General features: G+C 43.0%; 1 protein-coding gene across 1 annotated transcript in view; it reads right to left on the bottom strand.

Annotated features, from left to right (window-relative positions):
• The window catches only part of RNF128 (ring finger protein 128), a 59,011-nt gene extending 37,853 nt beyond the window's left edge, over positions 1-21,158 (bottom strand). The window contains exon 1 of the mRNA XM_048514930.1: positions 20,669-21,158. Coding sequence (XP_048370887.1) covers positions 20,669-21,095 — 427 coding nt within the window. The 5' untranslated portion in view covers positions 21,096-21,158. The remainder of the gene's footprint in view (positions 1-20,668) is intronic.
• Positions 21,159-24,513: the final 3,355 nt, after the last annotated feature.

The following is a 24,513-nucleotide window of genomic DNA, read 5'->3' as shown; positions in this document are numbered from 1 at the left end:
GTACTTATTTTTTATGTTTGCAGGGGCATTCACATATGAAAGTCACCATGTGCTACTGCTGTCATTGATACATGTGTGAATTAGCCTAAAGTTTGTTGGACATAAAGCCGAGAAATGGAACAACTGCTTTGCCAACTGCTCTACCACTCACCATGTACCCAATCACCAACCTTAACCCTCTAACACAATAACCAATTTCATCGCGTATTAAGGTAATTGTGTTAAATCTTTCTCAACCTTGGTGATTTGAGCACTGATATCTGGGAATAACTAGCAGTGAGCAACAGCCTAAATTATTATGGTTATTGTTCTCCAGCTTTTAACATTGCTTCTCAGAATGACACTTGCTCTGGATCTTAAGGATATAAGCGGGCATTCTTTGAAGTCTCTGTGTTTTAAGTCCTAGGGATTTCAAAAGAAAAAAAAGTTGGAAAAATTATTTTGATTGTTTGTAAAAGCTAAAGAAGGCCTTCGGTCATGGTGTTGGAAAAAAAAAATGGCAGGGAAATTCCAACCAGTAACATTCAGCCCGGAGTGAAATTATATTTACTGACAAATAATGAACATTGCTCAAGGCATTGTTTGTCAGCATCTTTACCTCCCTGTGACCTAATCCACAAACACCACAAGACTGAATGAACCTTCTTCCTGGCATTTCACACTTTAGTAGCAAGTCATGGTCACTGCAGCTACCTGTGACGGAATGATGAATTCAAATTGAGCCCCATTCTTTTAAAAGTATTTTGAGTAAGAAACATAAAGTGATTGACATGACCTGTTGCCCCCGCAGAGGTGTTGCCTAATGGGAAAGTTGTTTTCCTGCTTCCTCCTACGGCCAGTGCCTCATGCATCTGAAATTACTAAACTAGTGCAAGGTGGAAATGGAGCTGGGTGTTCAGTGAAGCATGCAAAGGAGCTTCTGCAGGCTCTAGTAATAATAACCTGCCAGCTTCCAGCCTGAATCTAAAGTAGTGTGCCTTCACTTTTAAACCTCTAAATAGCTTGGGTTTCTTACTAGGGTTTCTAACAGGTTTCCTGCTTCCATCCCATGTTTTCCCGAAAATAAGACAGGGTCTTATATTATTTTTGCACCAAAAGATGCATTAGGGCTCATTTTCGGGGTAGGGCTTATTTTAGGGGAAATACGGTACCTTCACAATTCATTAAAGTGGGCTCTTGGCAGTCCTGTTGCTTCCCCGTCATGTGTGATGCAAGCTGCATCCTCATTGGCAGGGAGCACCTTCTGGATCACACCATCCTTATCTGTAACTACCAATAGGGCTTATTTTTGGAGTGGGACTTATATTTTAAGCCTCCTCCAAAAATCATGAAAAATCATGATAGGGCTTATTTTCGGGATAGGGCTTATTTTCAGGGAAACACGGCATTAGCCTGCCCACTATTCTTCAGGAGCCTTTATTTATTTATTTATTTATTTATTTATTTATTTATTTATTTATTTATTTATTTAAACCCAGAAATTTGGTTTCACAATCTCAACGGATAGAGATATAATTAATAAATAGTTAATTTTGAGTGCCCCTGACTTCAGAAGGCCTTTTCTTTTTAAATAGTTGTATTATTTTTTCAACTGTTTTATTATATTTATTCTCCTGATCAATCCCTGGCCAAAGCCGGGCTCAGGGAAACTTACACACAAGTTAAAACAACCACAATTTAAGTAACACAATAAATTAATTACTAGCGCATGTCTGTGTTCAGAAAGAATAACCTGGTGGACTTGTAAAAAGGCAAAAAAAAAATCTGGATAATAATTCATACAGAAATGAAGAAAATATTGAAAATTACATTTCAAATAACCCCCAAAACTATTTTCCCAAAAAGTTACCAACAAAACAACAAGAATTATTTTTGTACTTAACAGCAGCAAGAGTTGCATCTAGCTGGAAAATGGAAAGGTTTCCTGATCGAGAAAACTATGAAGATAAAATGAGGGAGTGCTTTAACATGGCTTGTGGCCCCATCCAAAGGGGAAGCGAATCTGCCCGTAGGAGTGGCATGCCATTCCTCCAGCGGATTTGTCTTCCCCGGGGCACTTACTCCAGCAGAGGGGTTGAACCGTGCAGCTGCCGCCATTCTCCCTGGTGGTGGGACGCAGCATAGGACGCTGCAGCAGCATCCCTGCACCTCTGTCGCTGGCACAGTGGGGACAGTTCTGTACCATCTATTAATATGCATTATATATATTTATATTTAGCATTATTCTTAAGTACATTGACTATAATATCATATATCACTGTGTATTTGCATAAATAGATCTTTTCCGTTACGTGATTACTTAAAAGTAGAGCTCCCATTTCTCTTTGAATTCACGCTCTGGTCTTCTGTTTACAAAACTGCGGCAAGCAGAGGCTATCAAAGAGAAGCGAACTCCCTGTCACCAAGGAGCCTTTGTGGGGCTGTGTAAATTTACACTGTCTTTTTGGCAGCTTGAAGTGGTGGTCAGGAGAGTCAGCTCCTCCCCAAACCTGTATTTGCAGTCTCCACCCATTCATTTCAGTAGACTTAGATTGGAGAAACTCTGCATAGGATTGTGCTGGTATCCTCTGTTTTTGCAAACTATTCTGGGAAAAACACAGTTGTGAAGAGTGGGGTTGGAAAGGTGAGACAGAAGCAGCATAAATAAATAATTTGGTGAGGCTCTTATATGCTTTACAATTCTCATTTATTTTGTCATAACCTCTAGAAGTAGGTTAGACTGAGAGGTGATGACAATCAAGGCTCGACGCTTCATATGTAGAACGGGGATCTAAATCTGGTTCTTTCATACCTAAACTTGGCAGACACATTATCCACTGCATCATGCAATTCTTTTCCACAACAGACGATCTTGGTGGCATTTATTTTTCAGTGCTGAGGTTTGAAAGGTAGCCAAGTTCCACCGGTTAAGGAAACAGGATATGCATGGTGCTTCTTTTGACAACTTTTTGCCCTTCTGGAAAGATGGCAGAAACAGGTACAACCTCATAACCCTCTCTCTTCCCTCCTCCCACCCATTCCTGTAAAAATAATATGCTATCCTTGGAACTGTTTGTCCTGCTAACTTTGTTTAAAAAGAGGAATCTCAAATATTTGTGCTAAGAGAGTTGCCAGGTAGAATTACCAAGAGTTACCAAGACTGTTTTAAGACACCAGTATATCAGTCCAGCAATAAAGACCCAGCAATAAAGGCCACAGGCTAGCCTGATCTTATCAGATCTCAGGGACTAAGCAAGGTCAGTCAGGGTTAGTATTTGGATGGGCATCCTGCAAAAAACATCAGCGTCATGATGAGGGTGGGGAAGCAGTAGCAAAACACCTCCTAATATCCCCTGCCTTGAAAACCCTATGGGTCACCACAGGTCAACAACCTTTGCCCCAAGGCCCAGCAGACATTTGTGTTGTAAACATACCTTGCAGTGCTCATTTAAGACCCAGTAACTAGATTGGATTCCCCAACCTTGTTGAATCTGTAGGCATGTTTGTAATTTTGAGAGCAGGCTGTGGGCATCATAACAAAATGGCTGCCACAAGAGATTGGACCAGTCACTGAATGGTTGGCGTGAGGCTTAGTGCAATCACAGAACTCTAGCAGTAGGTTCTACCAGATATTAACATGGTCTAAGCTGAGCCTCCTCCAAAGACAAAAGCAGCTGCTTCTGAATGGGTGCATCCTGCAGACACAAAGGTAATGCCTCTTGGGCTCTTTGGAAGAACCTCCTGTTCCAATGAACTAGAAGAAAACCAGGATTGGCTGTGTGTTTTGGAGAAGAAGCAAGTGGACACCAGGAAATATAACAATGGATATCAAAGCATCCACTGGCACAACTTTGGGGAATCACTCAGCCGGGGATTTCAGAGTGTAAAAGACTTGAGGGTTTCTCCTTTGACCACACAAAAAAGGCTATGTTGGTGACGATGGGACCTGCATGGACAAAATCTGTCTGAAATAGCGGCTGTTGTAGGAAAGAGAATGGGTGAGACTGAGCAAAGAAAAGGAAAGAAAACTGGTGGGATCCAGACCTTCATTGGGCATAGATGGAGTTGAATGCCCTATTTGGTGCCATTCATGCTTGGTGGGGATGCATCAAGTCAGTGCTATATCAGCACTATAAATCTATATTGGAAAGAAACTTTTATAGATTATTGGTCAAGTTGAATTCTTTCTAGGAATTAGTCAGATTTGAACACTCACCTATCTACCATTCACTGTATTTCATCTATACAGTTTGCATTTTCACCTGCAAATCCTGAAGCTATGATCAAAACCTCTGTGTTGCATTACAGTGATCTTGGATGCCTTACTTAACCTTTGTCAAGTATAATTTACTATGCTATAAAACAGGAGCAATTCACCTGTAAACAGTAATCTCATGGTAGAAAACTGAAGACTGAATTTCAGAAGACTTGCACTCATCTGCAACAAGACATTGTAGAAGAAATACGGCCTTGTAGAAGAAATAATTTCCTGCAGAAATTAAGCAATTCTGTGAGGCTGCATTTTTATGAGGGGAAAGCTCTATTCTTCCTTCTGAAACCAGTTGAGTGAAGATTGTTAACTTCTGAAGCAGGCCTGTGGCGGAAGTATGCAGTAGATGTGTTTGACATTTCAAGAGTTCAAATAAAGTACTGGGTTTTGTGTGGTTTTCCTGTGTGAGAAAGGATAGTGTTGTAAATTGGGAACGCAGATTATATCTTCCAAGCCTTCAAGTAAATATAAAGTCACCTTGACTCCAGTAAATAAAAGGAATGACCATAATGATCATAAACAATTACTGTACAGCCCATTTCATAGGGGAAAGAGGTTGTCTTGAAGGAACACCAGTGGCTAATGGTTAGAATCTCTACCTCTGTGAATGATTAGGAACCAAACTTAATCTCATTCCAGTCAAAAAGACTGCACAGAGTAATGGCTACCCAGGGCCCCTGGTACAGGCCAGAACGGCACACAAAGTTGCATGATGCTGAAACAGTTAATTACTGAGATCGGCATGGGGGTTGCATGAGAAATGTTGTGTACTTCACACAGGTCTATGCCATGATTGATATATAAAATTCCATTTTAGAGTACCTTTTCACTTGTGTAAAAGTAGAAGTTCATAGCAACAAAATTTACATATTCATAGCATTTGAAGTAATTTGACTGTTAATCTGGTTCTATTGCCATATTGTATATAGCAGTGGTTCTCAACCTGGGGGTCGGGGCCCCTTTGGGGGTCAAATGACCCTTTCACAGGGATCAACTAAGAGTCTCTGCATCAGTGTTCTCCATCTGTAAAATGGATAAATGTTAGGGTTGGGGGTCACCACAACATGAGAAACTGTATTAAAGGGTCGCGGCATTAGGAAGGTTGAGAACCACTGGTATATAGGGAGCTGAAGATAAAACAATTGAAATAACTGAAAGAATTTGATCCACTTTTTTCAGGTGATGAACACTTAACATGAATATAGGTGTTACGTGGCTGTGAGCAATATTTTCTGATATGCATCTTGAATTGTTTACATATTCAGACTAAGAATATGGGGGGCCTGCTTCATGCTGCAATGTTATGCTCAGAAAATTTTTAACCACCTGTGATTCATCATGGCCAATGTCATGTCCCTCTCCACATTGCCACTGCGTAGTTCCTGCATCTCCTGCTACCCAGCAAATGGTTACCATGGGGACCATCTGACCATCTCCCTTCCCCTGACACCTTTAAAAACAGTGTTTATGGATGGTGGAGGTCCATGTGGTATGGAGAACTACTAGCACTGAAAACAGTAAAGGATTTCCCATAAGTAAAAGGCCTGCATGCATACTGTCAACAAAAACAGAGGACAGGCCGCATGCTGTACATGCCCTAGCTAATCTTGTTCTAAGGCATGCTCCTAAAGCTGAGATGTCACAACATAGTAGATGATTTGCACTACTTTGGGGTCTTTGTTCAGGTATCCACTTCTTTGTATCCACATGGCAATGGCCTCTTTCAGCTGGAGCTCAAGACTCTTTCCCCCATAGAATTGCCCCCCCAAGAGTCCCCCTCCCTCTGTGACAAGACATTTTATTATCTCTGTTTGTCCACCTCCTGTGGGTCAAAATAATTGTTTCCTGAAATCTCCAGGAAACTATATTCTAGCCACCCTGCAGTCTCTGTATCCCTTTCAGGTGTCAGCTTCCAGCTAGAGGTGTTAGTTGATCATTTCATTGTCTCAGGCCAGGCAGGCCATTAGCATGTCTAAAGCATTGATGGGCGAGACTTGAAAGCATCCAGGTTTCCCTCTATAGCCTGTCCTCTGCTAAGTGAGGAGAAAACTTTTAAAGACTAATTCTGAAGGTTTTGTGCAGCTCAAAACTCCAAACTGAGACACATTTATCTCCATCTTATAATGCAAATCAGAACAATCAAGCCAAATATGAACTTTAAAAATGATTATTTAAGAGTGCTGCTAGCAATTTGCAATCACTTTGAAAGCCAAACAGTGGAGTAGTTGCTTTTCTCTGCATATAATTTTAATTATTTATTCATGAATTTTAATTATTTATCACTTATTTCTTGTGCACATTGTTTTTAGTTGTGGTTTTGTTGTACACCGCCCAGAGACCTTCGGGGGTGGGCGGTTTTTCAAATTTAATAAATAATAATAAGAAAAAATGTATAGCCATCAAAAGATTTCCAGTTCCCACAAATGACTCTTCTTTTTCTCCCTTACTAGTCCTTATGTCTGGAATGGCCTCCCACAATATCATTTTCCACGGTTGCTTCCTGCAGCTCTCATAAAAATCACAATTTTCAGTTAAGTTTTTACTACAGCCCCTCCCCCGTTGCCTCCCTGTTAAGAATGTGCAACTACTGTGCATGTAGGGGCGTATCTCCCAGAGGGACATGGGGGGACATGACCCCAGTCACCACCCATTAGATCACACGGGGAGCACTTGAGCAGGCGTTGCCCCGGCTGCCATTTTCTCCCAGTATGTCTCTATGTTCATGCAAATTTTCCCCTCATATATCCCTTTTTAATACCCCCTTTCCAGTTTCCATGCACTGTAAAGTTCCATGCACATTAAAGATGCAACAACAGGATGAGCTTGTATGAAAATAAATAACAGTTGCACAGGAAATTTCTGTAAAGAGAGACAATGAGGGCTATATGATCTACTACTGGAGGGAATGTGTCCAAACTTGTTTGGCATCAGTAGGACATCAGAGGGTCGGATATGTTGATTCATCAAGGTTTTTACTCAAGTCTGATGGAGTTTCCATTTGCTGGGCCTGAATCAGAAGGACTTATTTCCTTCCAACTCTGTCCTTTGGGGAACCAATTACACAAGAGAGGAGAACTGAACTTTCCATATGATCAAAAAGACGACACAGAAGACTGAACAGCTTGGAAGCCTCAAGTAACTGTTCTAATGGGTAGAATGTGTCTGTACATGTCGGTACTCAGTTATGTACAGCTTGCAACACCTTCCTAAGACTAAAAACAAACATAACAGAAATGCAGTTCTGTACTTAACTTCCCTCCAACGCTGAAACTCAATTGTGCAATTTAGATAAATTCACAAATGTGTGACAGTCAAATAGGTGTGAAATATTATGGGGTTTCCCTTTTATCAGGGATAGTGAATCCAGGACTAAAAGAAATTGGAAATGCTTAAGCATTCTTCAGGTTGAAGTCTCATGGCCCTGTCTATTGGTAGCGTCACAGAACAGTCACACCATTCCAGGTCAACAAAATTTAGCACATCATAGCTGTGAATTTCATTGACTAGTTGCAGAGTCAGTATTTTGAAGTGTACCTACAGTCAATTTTAAAAAATTGTCATTGTTGGCAGGACCACACCCTCCCCAAAATTTGTTTGAGGTCATGTTTCCTTTATAATGTACTCATGTTTGTTGCCACAGAAGGAGAGGTATTTTACCTACAAAAATTATAAAGTAAAGGGAGGTTTGTGCAGAATTAAAACTCTTGTGGCTTTGTAGACTGACCATTACAAAAATTAAGCTTCTCCCTGCAAATCATATTTCTTTTCCTAACCATTCTTTTCAGATCCTTGTGGGTTTGATACAGAGAATGGAAACTATGCTAGATTTATTCAGAATTGTAAATTGCATGAAAGAAGAAGTGTCAAAATGGATTTGCAGCAGGTAGGAGGCTGGGAGGTCAAAACAATTCTGGAAAAGATGCCCCCTCCTGCTGCCATGCCTACCCCACCTGATAGAGAGCAGAAGAGACACTGCCATGATCCTCCATGACAGCCTGGGCAAAGTGGGGCCAGCACAGAGAAAGGCCCCACTCCATTGTGTCCATTCTCCTCTAAGCTGGGTGCATTGTGCTTGGGTGGGCGAAGTTGACCACCACCATATTCCTCCTCACCTGCCCCACCACAGGGGCCCTGAGGGCAGCTTGCCCTATTGGATTTTTCCTGCTAAATTACAGGGCAAATCTGTCCCTCTTTCCATTCTGAAAAATTTCAAAATATCAACTTGCAGCCATTACCATAATGGTTTACGTATAATATCGATTCCAACAACTTACAACAGTACCTACCCTCCGTGGGATTACAGACTTCACAGATCAAATTAATCCTGAATAATTTTAAGAAAGAGGTATGGATAAAAGGAAATAAATGTGAAATATGGTGAACAATATGCCTAATTTAAGATTATAGAGACTGTATGACCTGGTATTTCCCCTTCTAATTTTGGCCATTTTTAAGTAAAGATTCCTTGGAAGCCAGGAAGTGAGGAAACTTCCAAGAATGAATTCAGAATAAAATACAAACTGATTTAATTAAGAACAAACATTTGGCAGATAAAGCAGAAAGCTCCAGTTGAATATTTTAAAATTAATTCTTACACAAATTTGCAACTGTGTGCTAAGAATCTCAAGCAATTTCAAAGCATACAGGGATCTGACAGAGGCTGAACAATTGGCAATATCTGTGTCTGTTCAATGAGGCCTTCTTTCCAAAATGTATAAAATATTGTGTAATCTAAAAGAACGAGAATGAAAAATGTAAAGGAGAACTGTGGTGCAGAATCTCAATGGAATTGCTTGTCTTGAGAGCTGATTAAATACTTTTTGGAAGCCACATTAAAAAAAACTGCTTACAATTTTTTTGTATGGAAAGTATATCCCAGGCAATTTAGAGAATATATGGAAGTGTTAAATTCTCTTGCTTGGACATACAATAAGGCAATAGGGACTTTCCCCCATAATTGTTGTAGTAGTTGTGTGAAAACATAAAATCTGGAGTGTGATGCGACTGGATACAATAACTTTTCTCAAACATATTTTGGAAGGTTAGGAAAATAGTAATGAGATATTTCAGGAACAATGGTTCCATTCGGGCCAATACTAGAACAGATCAGTGTCAACTGAAAATGTGAAGAAGTGCTAAATTTTATAAAAGAAATTTATAAAGGATGAATTGGAAATAGATAAAAAATACGGAGATGGCTCAGGACATGCATTTGTGCAATGGCTGAATAGGTACAATTTACATTCTATTAGCTGAAAATGGTTTATATTGTTTTTATGAATAAGGATGCATCTCTGTGTTGAATATAGTGGGGGGTTTTTTCTGTTGAATACTGATGATACTGTAAGCCTATTTTTCTGGAAAATAAAAAGTTTCACATCATTTATTCTGCAATGTATTATATTTTCAGACTTCTTCACACTATATTCTCCAAGTAATATGCTCTTCTTCGCACTATATGCTGTAGCTTTCAAACCTTCCTTTCTGTCAATAAAAACAAATACAAATACAATACCTTTAATGGCATATAATGTCAATAAAAACAAGGGGAGAGATCAGGACTTTCCACGGACTATTTTGGCCTCCTGGTCTACTCCACCTCGCTCCCTTCTGCTCTTGAAGGAAGATTTATTGGCGCCAGCTACCTTGAAATTTGTTTCAGGTGTGGCATGGCCACACAACTCCCCTGAACCCAGTGGCAACCTTTACGCAAGTTGTGCGACTTGCCCAGGCCTAGCAGTGTCAACCATACAACTCATCTAAGATAGCTGGCACATTGGATTTTGACACATTGGATTCCACCTTTTGAAAAATATATATTGTATTTTGAAATAATGCTTTAATCACTATTGTACATACCGTACCTTTCACCTTTTTTTGTTGTCAAGTCACAGCTGACTAATGGCAATTCTTGGTGGGGTTTTCAAGGTGAGAGACAGTGAGGTGGTTTGCTATTGCCTGCCTCTGCATCACAACCCTGGTATTCCTTGGAGGTCTCCCATCCTAATACTTGCCAGGTTCAACCCTGGTTAGCTTCTATCTAACAAGATCTAGTTAGCCTAAGGGTACCTGTGTCAGGGCTGTATTGCATTTTACAGCAACTATAATGAGCAGATGTTTTAAGGAAAACAAGATCCTGAACAATTTTTTAAAGGGGTGTGACCCTTTTCCTTATTGGTTGAGCTTTTGTTTTTGGCTGCAGATTAATTTCAGCATATAGAATATCTGCAAAAATTTCAACAAGATCCATGTCTATCATACCATTATAATGTGTTAGCTTGTCACAGAATACCCCCAGACATTGCTGCTACCTTTTACTAAGATGTGGCAACCCTAAAAAAGAAAAGATCTGAAGGACAAAGAAAGAACGAGCAGGAACTCTCAGCTTTGTAAAGAAGAACGGCACTTCCTCATGGCTGAAAGTGATACTAACTGTTCCCACATTGAGTACAATCTGATGGCAACTTTTTAAAGTAAACAGGCTGTAAAGCAGAATATTTTCATTCAAACTGTGAAATTAATTTTAATATTCTGGTAATTTTTTTATGCTTTCTTCTACAAAAGCATTTTATTCTGCCCTTGATTAAAAGATACAAATATGACGAATCCTCAAAAAAACAGATAAAATGAGGAGAGCTCTGACTGAAGTCTAAATAACATTGAAAAAGAAGACACAGACATAACAGGCAGGTCTCCCGTGTCATTTAACTACAGTGTGAGAAGTAGCCTAAAGCTGTTTTAGGAAGACAGATTAAAAATAATGTTGGGATGAAAGGCCCTTAATGGTGAAAGAGCTGAGTGGAAGAAAAGAGGGAAAAACATGATACAAAGTACTGTCCAAGGGAAGAAGAAAAAACACTTTGCTTTCATGTTAAAGATCTCAAGGGTTTCGTGTCTTGCATGCCTTTATGGAGGCTGCAGAAAAAGGAGGAATCGTCACTGGGAAGAACGAATATCAATAGACAGACAGACAGACAGACAGACAGACAGACAGACAGACAGACAGACAGACAGATTTCTGTCAAGATGGTGGGGATAGAATGGCCAATAACAGAAGTGCTTTTAAATTACAATGGTTTTAAACCAAACTCTGATGACGGGAATAAAAGATGAGTCTGCCGTAAAATTAGACTGCAGCAACTCAACCTACAACAGCCACGATCACAGCACAGAGAAATAGTCTGTTGTGCTAAGGGTTGAATGACCCTTAGCCTCACAAAAGAAGATGGAAAACTTATCTTCAGAGGGATGAGGGTGAGAATTACAGGAATCTACAACTTTGAAAGAGTAAGGAGAGGCTAAAACACAACAAAAGACCTTGGTCAGAGCAAAAGTGTACATAGACAGAAATGTTAGTGCCTGCTTCATTCAGTCAAGCAAGAGTTAACTGCCGAAGTCACATGCCTAGTATCTCATGAGCTTCTGGAAAGATCTCTCTCTTTTTCTTCCAGCAATTACCAATAGACTGCACAGATACCCAGACTGAGCACTATATTATCTACTCTAATAATTCAGTTTAACACCAACAAAAAGCTAGCAAGGGCAGATCAAATCTGCGGAGAAACTAGTTCCACAATATTTAACAGTAACAGCTTCAAATACCTGCAGGCATTTTACAGGGTCAAAAGACTGTGAGGGGACATAAGGAAACCGATCCATTTTGCCTTCTGGGTACAATTCATGATGTTTAAAGGAACCAATTCAGAAGGTGGAATGCTGGAATAAAGGGAAAGACAGGAAGTCCTCTTTCGTAAATTTTTAAATCTTTTTACAGGAATGAGTTCCGATATCTAGGCCTTAGTTAACTGGATTTCAAGAAGGGACCACTTTTGGAACTGGGCAAGCAGCCTGGGCCAGCATCAGCGTATTCTGAGGTTAGGCAGCTGTTAAGGCTCAGAGCTTAGCCTTAGGAGGACCTGCCGACGCTAACACACACACTCTTCTTTACTTGCTAGAGCTCTACTAGTATGATTCCAGGTGCACGTACTTTCCAGTGACACCAAATAAAGGGCTGAGGACAGTGCAGGTGGCTGACTATAGGTGGTGAGAGGTTTTGCAAGTATAGAGGTGAAGGCCAACATAGGACACATGAGGATGGGTGGGAGGGAATGAAGGTGTGAGCAGGGGCTCATGGTTTATAAAGGGGGTCCTGGGAACTCTCTGCCCCGAACCTCCCAAATCTAGAACTAACCCTGACAACGATATTGGCAGCCTTCAGATGTCACACCAAACTGAGGTTTGGTGTCACCTGAAACAGCTTCTTTGTTGTACTAAACTAACTGAAGTTTAGATGCCCTGCTGACATGGAGTAAGCTCAGTGGCGTTCCTGCCTAGGGACAGGGGGTACCCTATGTCCCCGGGCACCCCCCATTTGGTCACGTGGGGGGCGCACCAACATTTCAGGGTCGTTTGGGTGTTTTAAAATTTTTACAGTGTTTTTTCACGTTCTGGCCTGCAGGGGGCGCATTTTAAAGGCTAGCAACACCAAAATTTCAGGGTACCATTCAGAGACTGTCCTTATGATACCAGTGAAGTTTGGTTCAGGGGAAGCAAAGTTATGGACCCCCAAAGGGGGTGCCCCATCCCCATTGTTTTCAATGGGAGCTAACCTGAGATGGAGGCTACCCATTTGAGGGACCATAACTTTGGTCCCCCTGAACATAACTTAACCAAACTTGGGTGGCATCATAAGAATAGCTAACAGATGATACCCTGAAAATTTGGTGTCACTAGCTTTAAAAATACACCCCTTCCAGGCACCCCAAGAAATTTGCCCAAGATTCTTTGTTTTGCAGTGACTTTGCTCCATTGTAGCCAATGGGGAATTTCTGAGTGTGTGGGCAGGCTGCACATTTTTGAAGATAGAGGTGCCAGACTTTCAGGGTGGCTCCAACAGGGCCTCCTGGTAATAGCATCCAGGTTTGGAGGCCTTTGCTTCTGGGGGTTCAATTTTATGGGCCCCCAAAAGGCTTATTTTGTTTCCCCGCTCCTGCACATAAAAGCCTGTCGGCTGAGTTCTCTCAGAACTCTCTCAACTCCCCCCTCTACTCCAGAAGCAAAGCTCACCAAGCTTGGATGCTATTACCAGGAGGCCTCTTGGAGCCACCTTGAAAGTCTGGCGCCTCTATCTTCAAAAATGTTCAGCCTGCCTCAGAAATTCCTCATTAGCTACAATGGAGCAAAGTCACTGCAAAACAAAGAATCTTGGGCAAATTTCTTGGGGAGCCTGGAAGGGATGTATTTTTAAAGCTAGTGATACCAAAATTTCAGGATGTCATCTGTTAACTATTCTTATGATGCCACCCAAGTTTGGTGAAGTTATGTTCAGGGGGACCAAAGTTATGGTCCCTCAAATGGGTAGCCCCCATCTCAGGTTAGCTCCCATTGAAAACAATGGGGATGGGGGCATTCCATTTGGGAGTCCATAACTTTGCTCCCCCTGAACCAAACATCACCAAACTTGGGTGGTATCATCAGGACAGTCTCTGGATGATGCCCTGAAATCATGGTGCCGCTAACTTTAAAAATGCACTCCCTGCAGGCCAAAAAACACCAAAAAAATACCCCCCAAACCCCAAATACCTTGCATTTGCATTTGTTCATATTTGGGCAGGACATAATCAAGTTCACCGGTCATGTGGAGAAGTGGGGAAAAGAGACTCAGAAAGGTGTAGCTCTGTGCTGGACAGCACTGTGTGTGTCTCAGCTCACGTACAAACTAACCATGACAAACTTGTTTTTCTCTGCATTGTTCAAGAGAACTGTTAACTGATTCTTGCAGGGCAGGAAGTCCTAGGAAAGCGGAATCATGCATGAAGATGCCCTCCAGACAGGTCTGTTTAGCATCATGCCTTCTATGTTTTAGGCATCAAGGAAAAGATCTAGCCTTTTCCCCAAAGTTCTTTTGTGAATAATCCTGGACTTGGCAACTGCTTTCTAATGTGGCTTTGATTGTGTTCCATGTACTAGTAGCTATTTTATGACTTGTATTACTTTTTTATGATAGTCACTTAAGTAGAAAGCCAAGGTGAATATGTTTTCAATAAATAACTAAATACATTTGCTGGGGCAGATAGAAAGGCCTTCAAGGTTGGATTGAGCCCCCAGGATGCTAGCTGCCTGTCTTTGATGAGAGCTAGCCATTGATTTGTGCAAAAGCAAACTGGCGTTTCACACCTGGAGTTGAAATCCAGTGTTACCTTGACTTGCTCAGGTGTTCCCTCTCACTGAAGAACAATGCAGACAGTGATTACAAGGACATATGTTGAAGTTCTTCTTGGCGGTAACTTTAAAAATGATTTGATTCATGGATCGAATAATTGGAGACTCCTTTTCTGTTTATGGTGACTTCATTCCAAGTCCAAATTCAACCTTCGAAAAAACCTTTTCACCGTTGGTATTTTTTGTTCCTGAAATGGCACATTTTTCTGATCCTCAGATTCAAGGAAAATAAAAGCCAGATAAACACTGCCTGACTCAGCTGTACAGTTCTGATTTTGTCAATTGCACTTTGAAAAGTCTGTCATAGAAGGTTGGTATTTATTATGGTGCGATATCAGTTTATCAGTGGAGAGAACTGAGGTGGTTGAGGTCAGAACGCCCAATTCCAATGACAGCAGCACTCATAAACGTATCTAATGACCAAGAAAAATGTTTTCCAAGGAAGATAAATAATTAAAAACACACCTTTAACAGGGCATCAGAGCAAAGTTTGCCATCAATCTTGAATCGAGAGATAAAATCAGAGGAAGGCGGCCTGCAAGTTCCAGACCATCACTGTAGTGGGAAACTAATAAAAGGCCGGTTGTGATGGGTTTTCCGGGCTGTGTGGCTGTGGTCTGGTAGATCTTGTTCTTAACGTTTCACCTGTATCTGTGGCTGGCATCTTCAGAGGTGTATCACAGAATAAAGTCTGTTTCACACTGTGTCTAGTGAGAAGGGAAAGTTCAGTGGAGTATATTGTCCATGTCCCAGGGTGGGGAACCAATCTGTAATGTTTGGGTGGAACTTGCTATGCAAAGGTGTGGTTGAGTGTATTGTATTGTGGGTGGGGTTATCAGTCCATTTTTTTTAAGTACTGGGAGCCAAGCTTCTACAAGGAACAAGATCTTGTTAGGAACAAGATCTACCAGACCATGGTCACACAGCCCGGAAAACCCACCACAACCAGTTGAATCCAGCTGTGAAAGCCTTCGACAATACATTAATAAAAGGCCCCCTTTTAAAAGTGGAGCAGATAAGGCAGAGGTGTTCAGACCATATGCAAACAGACTCCGTTTGGATTCTGATTCTCCCTGGTAACTCAGCAGGCACATTGTACTGAGAAAATACATCAAGCGTTTAACTGAGAAAACATACCAAGGGTTTAACTCAGACAAGAGACTGCCCTAGTCTGGTTCAGCCACAAGACAAATACCCTGATTCAATGTATTCTTCAGGCACAAGGAAGTTCCTCATGTAAACCTGCCCTACAATAGGAACCTAGCTGATTGTAAAGGGAAAAACCCTGTATGCAGCCACCAGATTGCACACCAGATTTAGAAACCAGTTTTACAGTGGGTCTTCAACTAAAGATGTGTCTGGCGACCAGTCTGCCTGTTGGCCACCATGAGGCACTGGGCAGAGCACTGAGGAAGTTTCTTGCACTAGCAGGCCAGAAAAGGTCAGGGAGGGTGCTTCCTGAGGCTCAGAAACTGTTGGGTGGGGCTTCTCAGGGTCTGAGCAAGTAGGCCATTTGCTTGTGCCTCAGCCCAGTCCTTGACCGCCCAGACAGGCTAGACTGGCAGGGGAACATTTCTTTTGGTGAACCCTACCCCAACATCAGCAAAATTCCTCATGGTGCTGATCATCTGTGAGCTGAGCAAACGTAAGGAAAATGAGGTACATCACCCCACCCCAACAGATGAACGGTGCTATGAACAAGCCAGGGGAGGAGGAAGAGACCCTGCTGCCGATCTACCTGAGAGCCAGTTGCTGTGCGGAGAAACTTTTGGTCTCCAGCTCCACAAAGCCAGTGAGAACTGTGAGCACAGAAACACCCCATTTTTGTTGACGTGCTTCCGGCCTCTGGATCCATAATAGTTTTGTAAATTGGTTTACTGAGGTATACATTTTCATAGGCTTTAAGAGCACCTTTTATTAGATACCCAAGGAGGAGTTAAGCAGGAAGGAGCTGGTATCCAGTGAATGGGCGTTATCCTATAGCTGTTGATTAAGTTATAGAGATAGATCTGTTGCAGCTTGCCAAAGAAACAGAAGCTGGCTCAGGGATGGGACAGCCACGGCTGTATCTAGACAAGAAATCCCACACTTGGGGATTATGGTACATCAGAACATGGTATAGACTTGCTGGGAGGGAGTGAAAATATGTGGGAGGGAGAGGTGAAAATGTGTAGGACATGAATCAGAAAGCAACCAAGATTTAAAATAAGCAGGGAAGAGAAAGAGGCAAAGCAGAAAAGGAAAAGTTTAGTTCTTTCCTTTCAGAATTGAACTCATTGCCTCTATGGGATCTCACCTATTTGAGGTTCAGAGAATGACCAGATGCAATTTCAGTTTAGAGGCAAGGCCCAAGGCTAATTTCTCTGGGCAATGTAATATGCCCCCCCCCCCCCCCAAATCCTGTTCTATACATACAATATGATGAGGGCATGATAAAATGTCTAACTTTATTTCTAAAACTGTGTCATGTTCTTTAAAACATTTATTAACTGCTTCTTCATTAAAGAAATCACTATGCATTGCCGTGTTTATAATACAAATGGCCTTGCAATCCAGACCATACCTAGGTAAATTGTTTTCCCATGAGCACTGCCCAGAGATTATCTCTGTGTTTATTACATAAATGTGAATTCTGTGGAATTGATTCGTTTAGGTTTGATTGGCTTAGTTGGTGTGCATGACTAAAGATGGCCACTGGGAGGCAACATTGCTCCAGGATAAAATCCCAGTAACACAGTATATGCATATAGCTGCTAGAGGAACTGGCAAACTTCTTTTGCCCCCTATTTTCACTATTGCCCACTTTCTTTTTTCACTATTCCCCTCCTTCTCTTCTAGCACCTCCCCAAAGCACTGTTAAGGGGAGGAGGGCTCAGATCATACTCAAAAATAATTGATCATCTTGAGTTCTAGACATGTATTTCAGCCCCTGGCCACAGCATTTTGTGCTTGTCGAGTATACACGGTGTGTACCTGGGGTATCAAACATGCAGCCTGGGGGCTAGATTTGGCCCCTTGAGATGCCATACCGGGCCCACGAGCCAGCTGAGGCAACCCACTCCCCTGGTCCCATTCTGGGGGCTCACCAGCCAAGGCAGCCCAACAAGTCACATTTAGATGTTATCTGGCCCTCGTAATAAGTGAGTTCGACACCCCATCTGAGGTTCACCCTTGCTCTTGCAAAGCACGTAGGAATCGGAGCTCACCAGAGCAAAAGATCATGGCACAGAATGAAAACTCACAGGCAATGGGATAAGATCCAGCAGGCTACACAGAAACTAAATATCCCTAACATCAGAACAACAATTGTATTTTATTCATCAAACTCACAGAGGATCTTTTCTGAAGTAAGGCCACTAATGCTTTTTTTTTTTTTAAAGTGTTCAGGTTCAAACATTCACTACCTAAAGAGATAATAATATCAAGAGACATAGTAAGGACCTGCCAAAGTTGTAGAATTCCAAGAGTGCCTGTCTTTGCTGTACTGATGCCTTTGGGAGACAGTCACTGCCTGTCCTTTTGAAGGAGGTGCACGGAGCTGGGTGATCCACACATACACGTGCATTTGAGTGTGCAATGGAGATCCCTTTGATGCCCCCCTCCCAAACTCGATAATTACAAAGTATCAGAAGTAGATGACAGACATTAAAAATGAAAGAGAAAATAGCATTGTAATCAACTGTTGGTCATTTAACTGCCTTGGTATGACTTATTTCTTATCATATAGTAAGACACGCAGAGATAGACATTTCCCCCCTATTGTGGCCCCTCATCTGCATCTGTTTACTTGGTACCTATGCCATCTCTTCAAGTCTTAGGCAGCAGATGTGTTTACTTTTCCCATGCCAATCCTTAAAGTATTTTTAGATCTATTCCAGTGTTGGCGAACCTTTTTGAGACTGAGTGCCCAAATTGCAACCCAAACCCCAGTTATTTATCGCAAAGTGCCAACCTGGCAATTTAACCTGAATGCTGAGGTTTTAGTTTAGAAAAAAACCGGTTAGCTCCCTCTTCCTCCACCCCACCTGCTCAAGCAGGGGCCAGCCTGCTCTAGTCTCCAGCAAATCCCACATGCACCGCTCTGTGCCTCTCTAGCATCTCTGCCCCCCCCCCCCTCAGGCAGCAGCCACCCAGAGCACAGGCAACAGGCCCACCAGCCAAGTCCTTCCTGCTCACCACGGTGCGCGCACGTTGTGCTCAGTGGCCCAGGCCAGCCTAGATGTGTGTGTGTGTGGGAAGGGGGGGGTGATTTTCCACCCTCCACATGACAAACTCTGTGTGCGAGTGCCCACAGAGAGGCATCCTGTGGCATCCGTGCCATAGGTTCGCCATCACTGATCTATTCTCTCATTTGTAAGGGGGGGGGGCTATTGTTTTTGCTGCTACTGTGTGCATGCATTGTGAATTTAACATTAATCTTTAATTATTGATGATTGCATGGGTTTTATTTGACACGATAACTGAAGCCATGGCCCTTCAGTTTTCAAGACCTGAGCAAGGCTGTTAATATTAGGACATTTTGAAGGTCCTTAATTCATAGGGTCACTGTAAGTCAGAATTGACTTGATTTGGCACTTCATATACGCACCCTCATACACAAGTTTTGTTGCATTTCTTACAGGGAGTTACTTGAAAAACTTTGATGAGAAAGGGGACGTAAATGTCTTGAACAAAAGTGGGTGATCAATTTATTTACGTCCCTAGAGTATTTAAAAGATTCAGGCCAGCCTCGGGGCAATGGTTGTTCATGAGACAACTTTATGAAAGGGAACAGATAAATCCATGCAGAATACATAACCCCATGGCTATTGACTGTAGTAGGTAACTAGAACATCCACATATTGAAACAGCATACTTAAGAATAGCAGAAGCTGGGATGAAAGCACAGAAAATACTAATAACCTTGATTCATTGCTTGACCAGGTAGCCACTGCTAGAAATGGAATACTGAAGTAGATGGACCTTGGCCTGATCTAGAAATGCAGTTCTTGTGTGTTTTACTCCTTATCGCTTCTGGCTGAACTCGGGTTGGGTTTACGGGAAATCTGGGAACTGAATCAACACCTGTCGCAATAGGTCTGTGTTCTGATATTGAGGTACATGTGTGTAGCAATTACTTTTTAAAAAACAGATCAGCCAATAATCACACATGCCCTCCCTTTATGCTTGTGGAGTGGTCCTGATCTTGACACCCCATTTTTAAATTTTTATATCCAAAAAAAGCAATTCCAATAAAATTCTTTGGTGGGATGCGGACCACATGCCTGCTGTTTATGCGGTTGCCATGGGGGCAAACATACTGCATTTGCCATCAAATCTAGTTCTTTGTAAAATGTGCGTTATGATGGGAGAGTTAATTTTTTAAAGTTAATTTTGATTTCAAGAGAGGTGAGTTTTTGTACCCGTTTAGCTTGGGCAATTTGTTTTTTTTGCCCCATTCTCAGCTCTCCATCTGACAGAAAAGGTTATTCTCTCACATCACAAAGAGGAAAATAGAACAGAAATGTACTTTTGCCTCAATTTTAATGCATATTCATCTGGAAGTGAGCCCCTGTGAGTTCAAAGGAACTTTCCTCCAAAAGGGTACGTTAGAACTCAGTGGTGGTATAATGAGGCTGCATAAAAGGTAAAGTTTCCCCTTCAGTCGTGTCCGACCCTGGGGTACCACTGCAAGCAGTGATTTTATAGGCAATTTTTTTTTGTGGGGTAGTTTGCCATTGCTTTCCCCAGCTTTTCTTTACCCCCTAGCTATGTGCTAGGTACTCATTTACCAACCAAGGAATGGATGGATGGCTGAGTTGACCATGAGCCAGCTGCCAGGATATCTGACCCACCAGGGGCTCGAACTCCTGGCCATGTGAGTGACAGTGCAAGCACTTAACCACTATGCCACGCGGCTCCTATAATGAGGGTGTATATGAATGATTAATTATCACACGGCGTATGTAAATCTACTCAGGTATGGGAATCAGGTCAACGATAAACCAGACTAATATTGCAGGGCTTTTTTTTCCTAAATAAGACCCACCAATTGATTCCTCAACCAAGCAGTCTTTTCATACTAATTTGAGAGCCCAATTTACAAGATTCTATCTCAGATGCTGGGATCATAACACAACCCAAATGAGCAGCAATCTAAGTGGAAAGCCCGAACCATCAAGGCTGAAGCTTTCCGGAACCAGCGATGACAACACTCACCAGGATGGGCCATGGGGACCGTGTAATTGCCACGCGAAGGGTAGTTGTAGATCACCACAGCTTCGGCCCCCTGCCCAGCTGCACGGTTGATCTTCTCCGTGAAAGTGCAGTTGCCTCTTTCAATCAGGGCGACCCACGGCAACCTGGGGGCAGCAAACGCTGTGTCCCAAGTGCAGGCTTGGAGGTTGGTAGAGTTGGGAATGACCACCAATCCCTGAGCGTCAGCCACAGGAGAGTTCACTCCGTACAGGCCGCATTCGCACTTGTCGGCCTCGGTCCTGTTGCTCGAAGTGCTGAAGTAAAACAAGCTCACGTTGGCTTTGACCGGGATAGCCTCTGCAGCTCTGAGCAGGCCAGCAAGAACCAGAAAGCAGACACAGCTGGGCTTCTTCCTCTGCTTCATCGCTTGGCCACTTAAGCATAACATTCGGAGCTCTCAGGTGCTTTCAGTGGGCACCATCAGCCTGCTGCTGCTCAAAAGAGTCTGAAATTACAATCCTAGGCAGGTAAGAAACACCACTCCCTCCCCAGGCTCATTAGATCCTTGTTGCGTCATCTCCATTTCAGTCCAGCGGGAATGAAACTGCCTGATGCTAGAGCCTTAAGTGAAAGTACACACAAAAGTAACCTTCACTCTCCTGTCCCGCTCACTCATTTCCCCCCCCTTCTCACCCCGCTGAGTTTCTTTGCTTTTGTGTAACATCTCGTAGAGAAGGTTGTTTCAGCTCACAGTTCAGCAAGAGGTTAAGAGGTTGATAGCCCCAGCTCCAGATATATTGCAAGGTTTCCTTTCCTTCATGGAACTGTCTGGTTTTTTTAAAAAAAGCACAGCCAACTAGATAACGATAGACAAAAAGCAAAGAAAATATTCAGCGTAATTTACTGCAGTTCAAGAACGATAGTGTGGCTGTGTTTTAGGAAAGTAAACTGTCACATATCCTAGCCATATTCCTGCCACTTTGGGACAGTCCATCTGTATCAAAAGGACCCCGTTCTTTCAAAACCTCATCCGAGTTCGATTATTCTTCCTTTCACATCTAGATCTTCTCTCACCTGAAACAATCTTAAGGAAATGGAATAACGGCCCATTATGCACGGAACACTTACCTCGAGGCTTTTTACTGCACAGTGGGCTTGTAGTGGGGGTGGGGATCTCCTCGTGTTTCTGTATATATGCAAAGAGGCATGCACTCCTAGCCATGAAGCTTTTCTGCAGAGAACTATCCTGGGGGTGGGGGGTGGGAGGGGCTTTCGTCCACTGGCCCTCTCCCCCCCCCCAAGCAGCAAGCCAGGCCTGCTGGGGCAAAGGGGTCAAGCTGCTCTCCTGGATGGTCCTGCCAGAAGCCTCCTGTTCTCCTCCTGCCCTCTCCCTTTGTCAAAAGACAAAGCATGGCCCCACACCTACCTCCACCTTCCAGGGGAGCTGAAGCATGCTTATGCAGCTGGTCCACCTCTATGAAGCAAGAAAGAATGGCTGAAGAGGCCAGTGGGGGGCGGGGGGGGGGCGAGAGAGACTCCAGGCTGCAAAGCCCTCTAATCAAAGCTCACCCTCTAGGCCTGGGGTCAGCAAGCTGGCAGCACCAGCCAGGCCACAGGGGGAAAGAAAGGAGCAAGTGGCCCCTGCCCCAGTTGGGTTTCACACAGGACCCAGATGAGGTGGAGGGAGTTCAGAAGGGGACAACTTTGGGAGGAGGGAGGGGATAACAGGAGGACAGCAAGACAGGAGGGGCAGGGTGATGAGAGGTAAACAAAGGAGCAGAGTCAGGGTAGATCAGAGAGTGAGTTGGGGCAGGGAGGAGAACTGGTGGGAGAAGGCGGGGGGCCAGGAAAACTGCTGGGCCTGCCCTCCCACCCTCCGCCTAGAGCCCATTTTATTTGCTCATAGAATGCGCTGTACTGCTAGTGCATTATATATAGCAGCACTTTGACTTATGTATTGAAGCAAACTTGCGACCAGCTTTACGAAGTCTTAACATAGGGCCAGCCTGCAGTCCTGCTGCTGTGCTTTGCACCAATTGAACTTCCAGTCTTCAAATACAGCCCCACAAAGTAGCACATTGCAGTCATCTTGCCTGATTGTGATCACATCATATATAAGTGCAGCCAGAGCAATCTTTTCAAGAAAAGGCAACAACTAGAGTTGACAGCTTCGGGTTGGAGATACTTGGAAATTTGAGGAGTGGAGCTTGAGGAGGGTGGGGTTCGGTGAGAGGAGAGGAGGGATTTCAGCGGGGTATAATGCCATCAAATCCACCTTCCAAAGTGGTGATTTTCTCCAGATGAATAAGAAGAGTTCGATTTATATCCCTCCTTTCTCGCCTGCAAAGAGACTCAAAGGGGCTTACAAACTCCTTTCCCTTTCCCCCTCACAACAAATACCCTGTGAGGTAGGTGGGGCTGAGAGAGCTCAGAAGAACTGTGACTAGCCCAAGGTCACCCAGCTGGTGTGCGTTGGAGTGTACAGGCTAATCTGAATTCCCCAGATAAGTCTCCACAGGTCAGGCGGCAGAGCGGGGAATCAAACCCCGACCTTCCAGATTAGAGTACACCTGCTCTTAACCACTATGTCACTGTTGCCTGGAGATCACCTGGAGGTTGGCACCCCTAGCCTCAGCTATAGCTAAGGCCACTGTGTGCTGTAGGTAACTTGTATGCTTCTAGTGATAGGCACTGATCCAACACTACCTGAATGAAATGAAACTGCTCCTTCTGAGACTGTACAACCCCCTCTATAACAAATGGACCCCTTTCATTTCTAAGCCACAACACAACATTTCAGAACTCCACGAAAGCATTTTGAAAAATGTATGGAGAATTTGCTTCATGGCAGACAGAACCAAAATGCTCACGCCATGGCATGCCGTGATTGTTTAATTAAAACGGCATTATATATTTAGGAAATTTGTATGGCACCTCTCCAGACTTGCTCAAGGGGGCTCACAATAATAAAACAAAGTTAATCAATATAATAAAAAAAAAGTCATATGAAATTACTCCATAAAACAGCCAACCTGGGAGAATAAATAATTAAAAACAGATCAATAAAAAAACATGCCATTTCAAACAAAAGCTGATTAGAAGATCCAGGATACAGAAATAGATAAAACAAAGAGAACAGTCTAAAATGATACTAATATTGACCAAGCCTCAGGCGTGAGAGACCATAAAACACCGCTACTCCCCCTGAAAACGCTTAGTGAAAAACTTGGGAAAGGAGAAATGTTTGGCCTGGCATCTAGTAGAAAGAGAGGCTCTTGGCTCCCGCCAATGTCAGCTGAGAAGAGAAAGCCTTTTTTTTTGGGGGGGGGGGTTTGGACCCCTCAATTACCATTTTAAAGATAGATTTTTCTGAAACCTGGAGGGTTCCCTAAGCTTGCAAAAACATGTTTAGTGTATGGCCCCAACCCATAGGTTTAGATATCTGCAGATGGAGGCCATCCTTGAGCAATAGATATATAGACAAACAAGGCCCTGCAAAACCCAGTCTCCCCCTTGCTGGGAGAAGAAATCCCATCTCCCCCCAACCACTCACCTAAAAGCTGGGAGCAGTCAGGAGCATCCGCTGCAACAGCAACTGTCCCTGGAGTGGCCACAGGTGTCTGCGTAGAGGTGACATAGCCTAGGACCGTGATGGCGAACCTTTGGCACTCCAGATGTTATGGACTACATTTCCCATCAGCCCCTTCTGCTGCCATGGGCTGACCTAATCCAGCAGTCAACATGGCCAGGCCTTCTACTGTGGCTACCACCATTTTGACAGAAAAAAGCATTGTCAGTGCATGTGCAGATGCTTTTTTAAGAAGGGGGGGGGTTAAACCCCCATTTTTATAATTTCAGTTTTTTCT

Source organism: Sphaerodactylus townsendi, linkage group LG13 (assembly GCF_021028975.2).
Source record: "Sphaerodactylus townsendi isolate TG3544 linkage group LG13, MPM_Stown_v2.3, whole genome shotgun sequence".
NCBI classification, from domain to species: domain Eukaryota; kingdom Metazoa; phylum Chordata; class Lepidosauria; order Squamata; family Sphaerodactylidae; genus Sphaerodactylus; species Sphaerodactylus townsendi.
The sequence above is the reverse complement of the archived record's forward strand: the minus strand, read 5'-3'. Positions and strand labels throughout refer to the sequence as shown.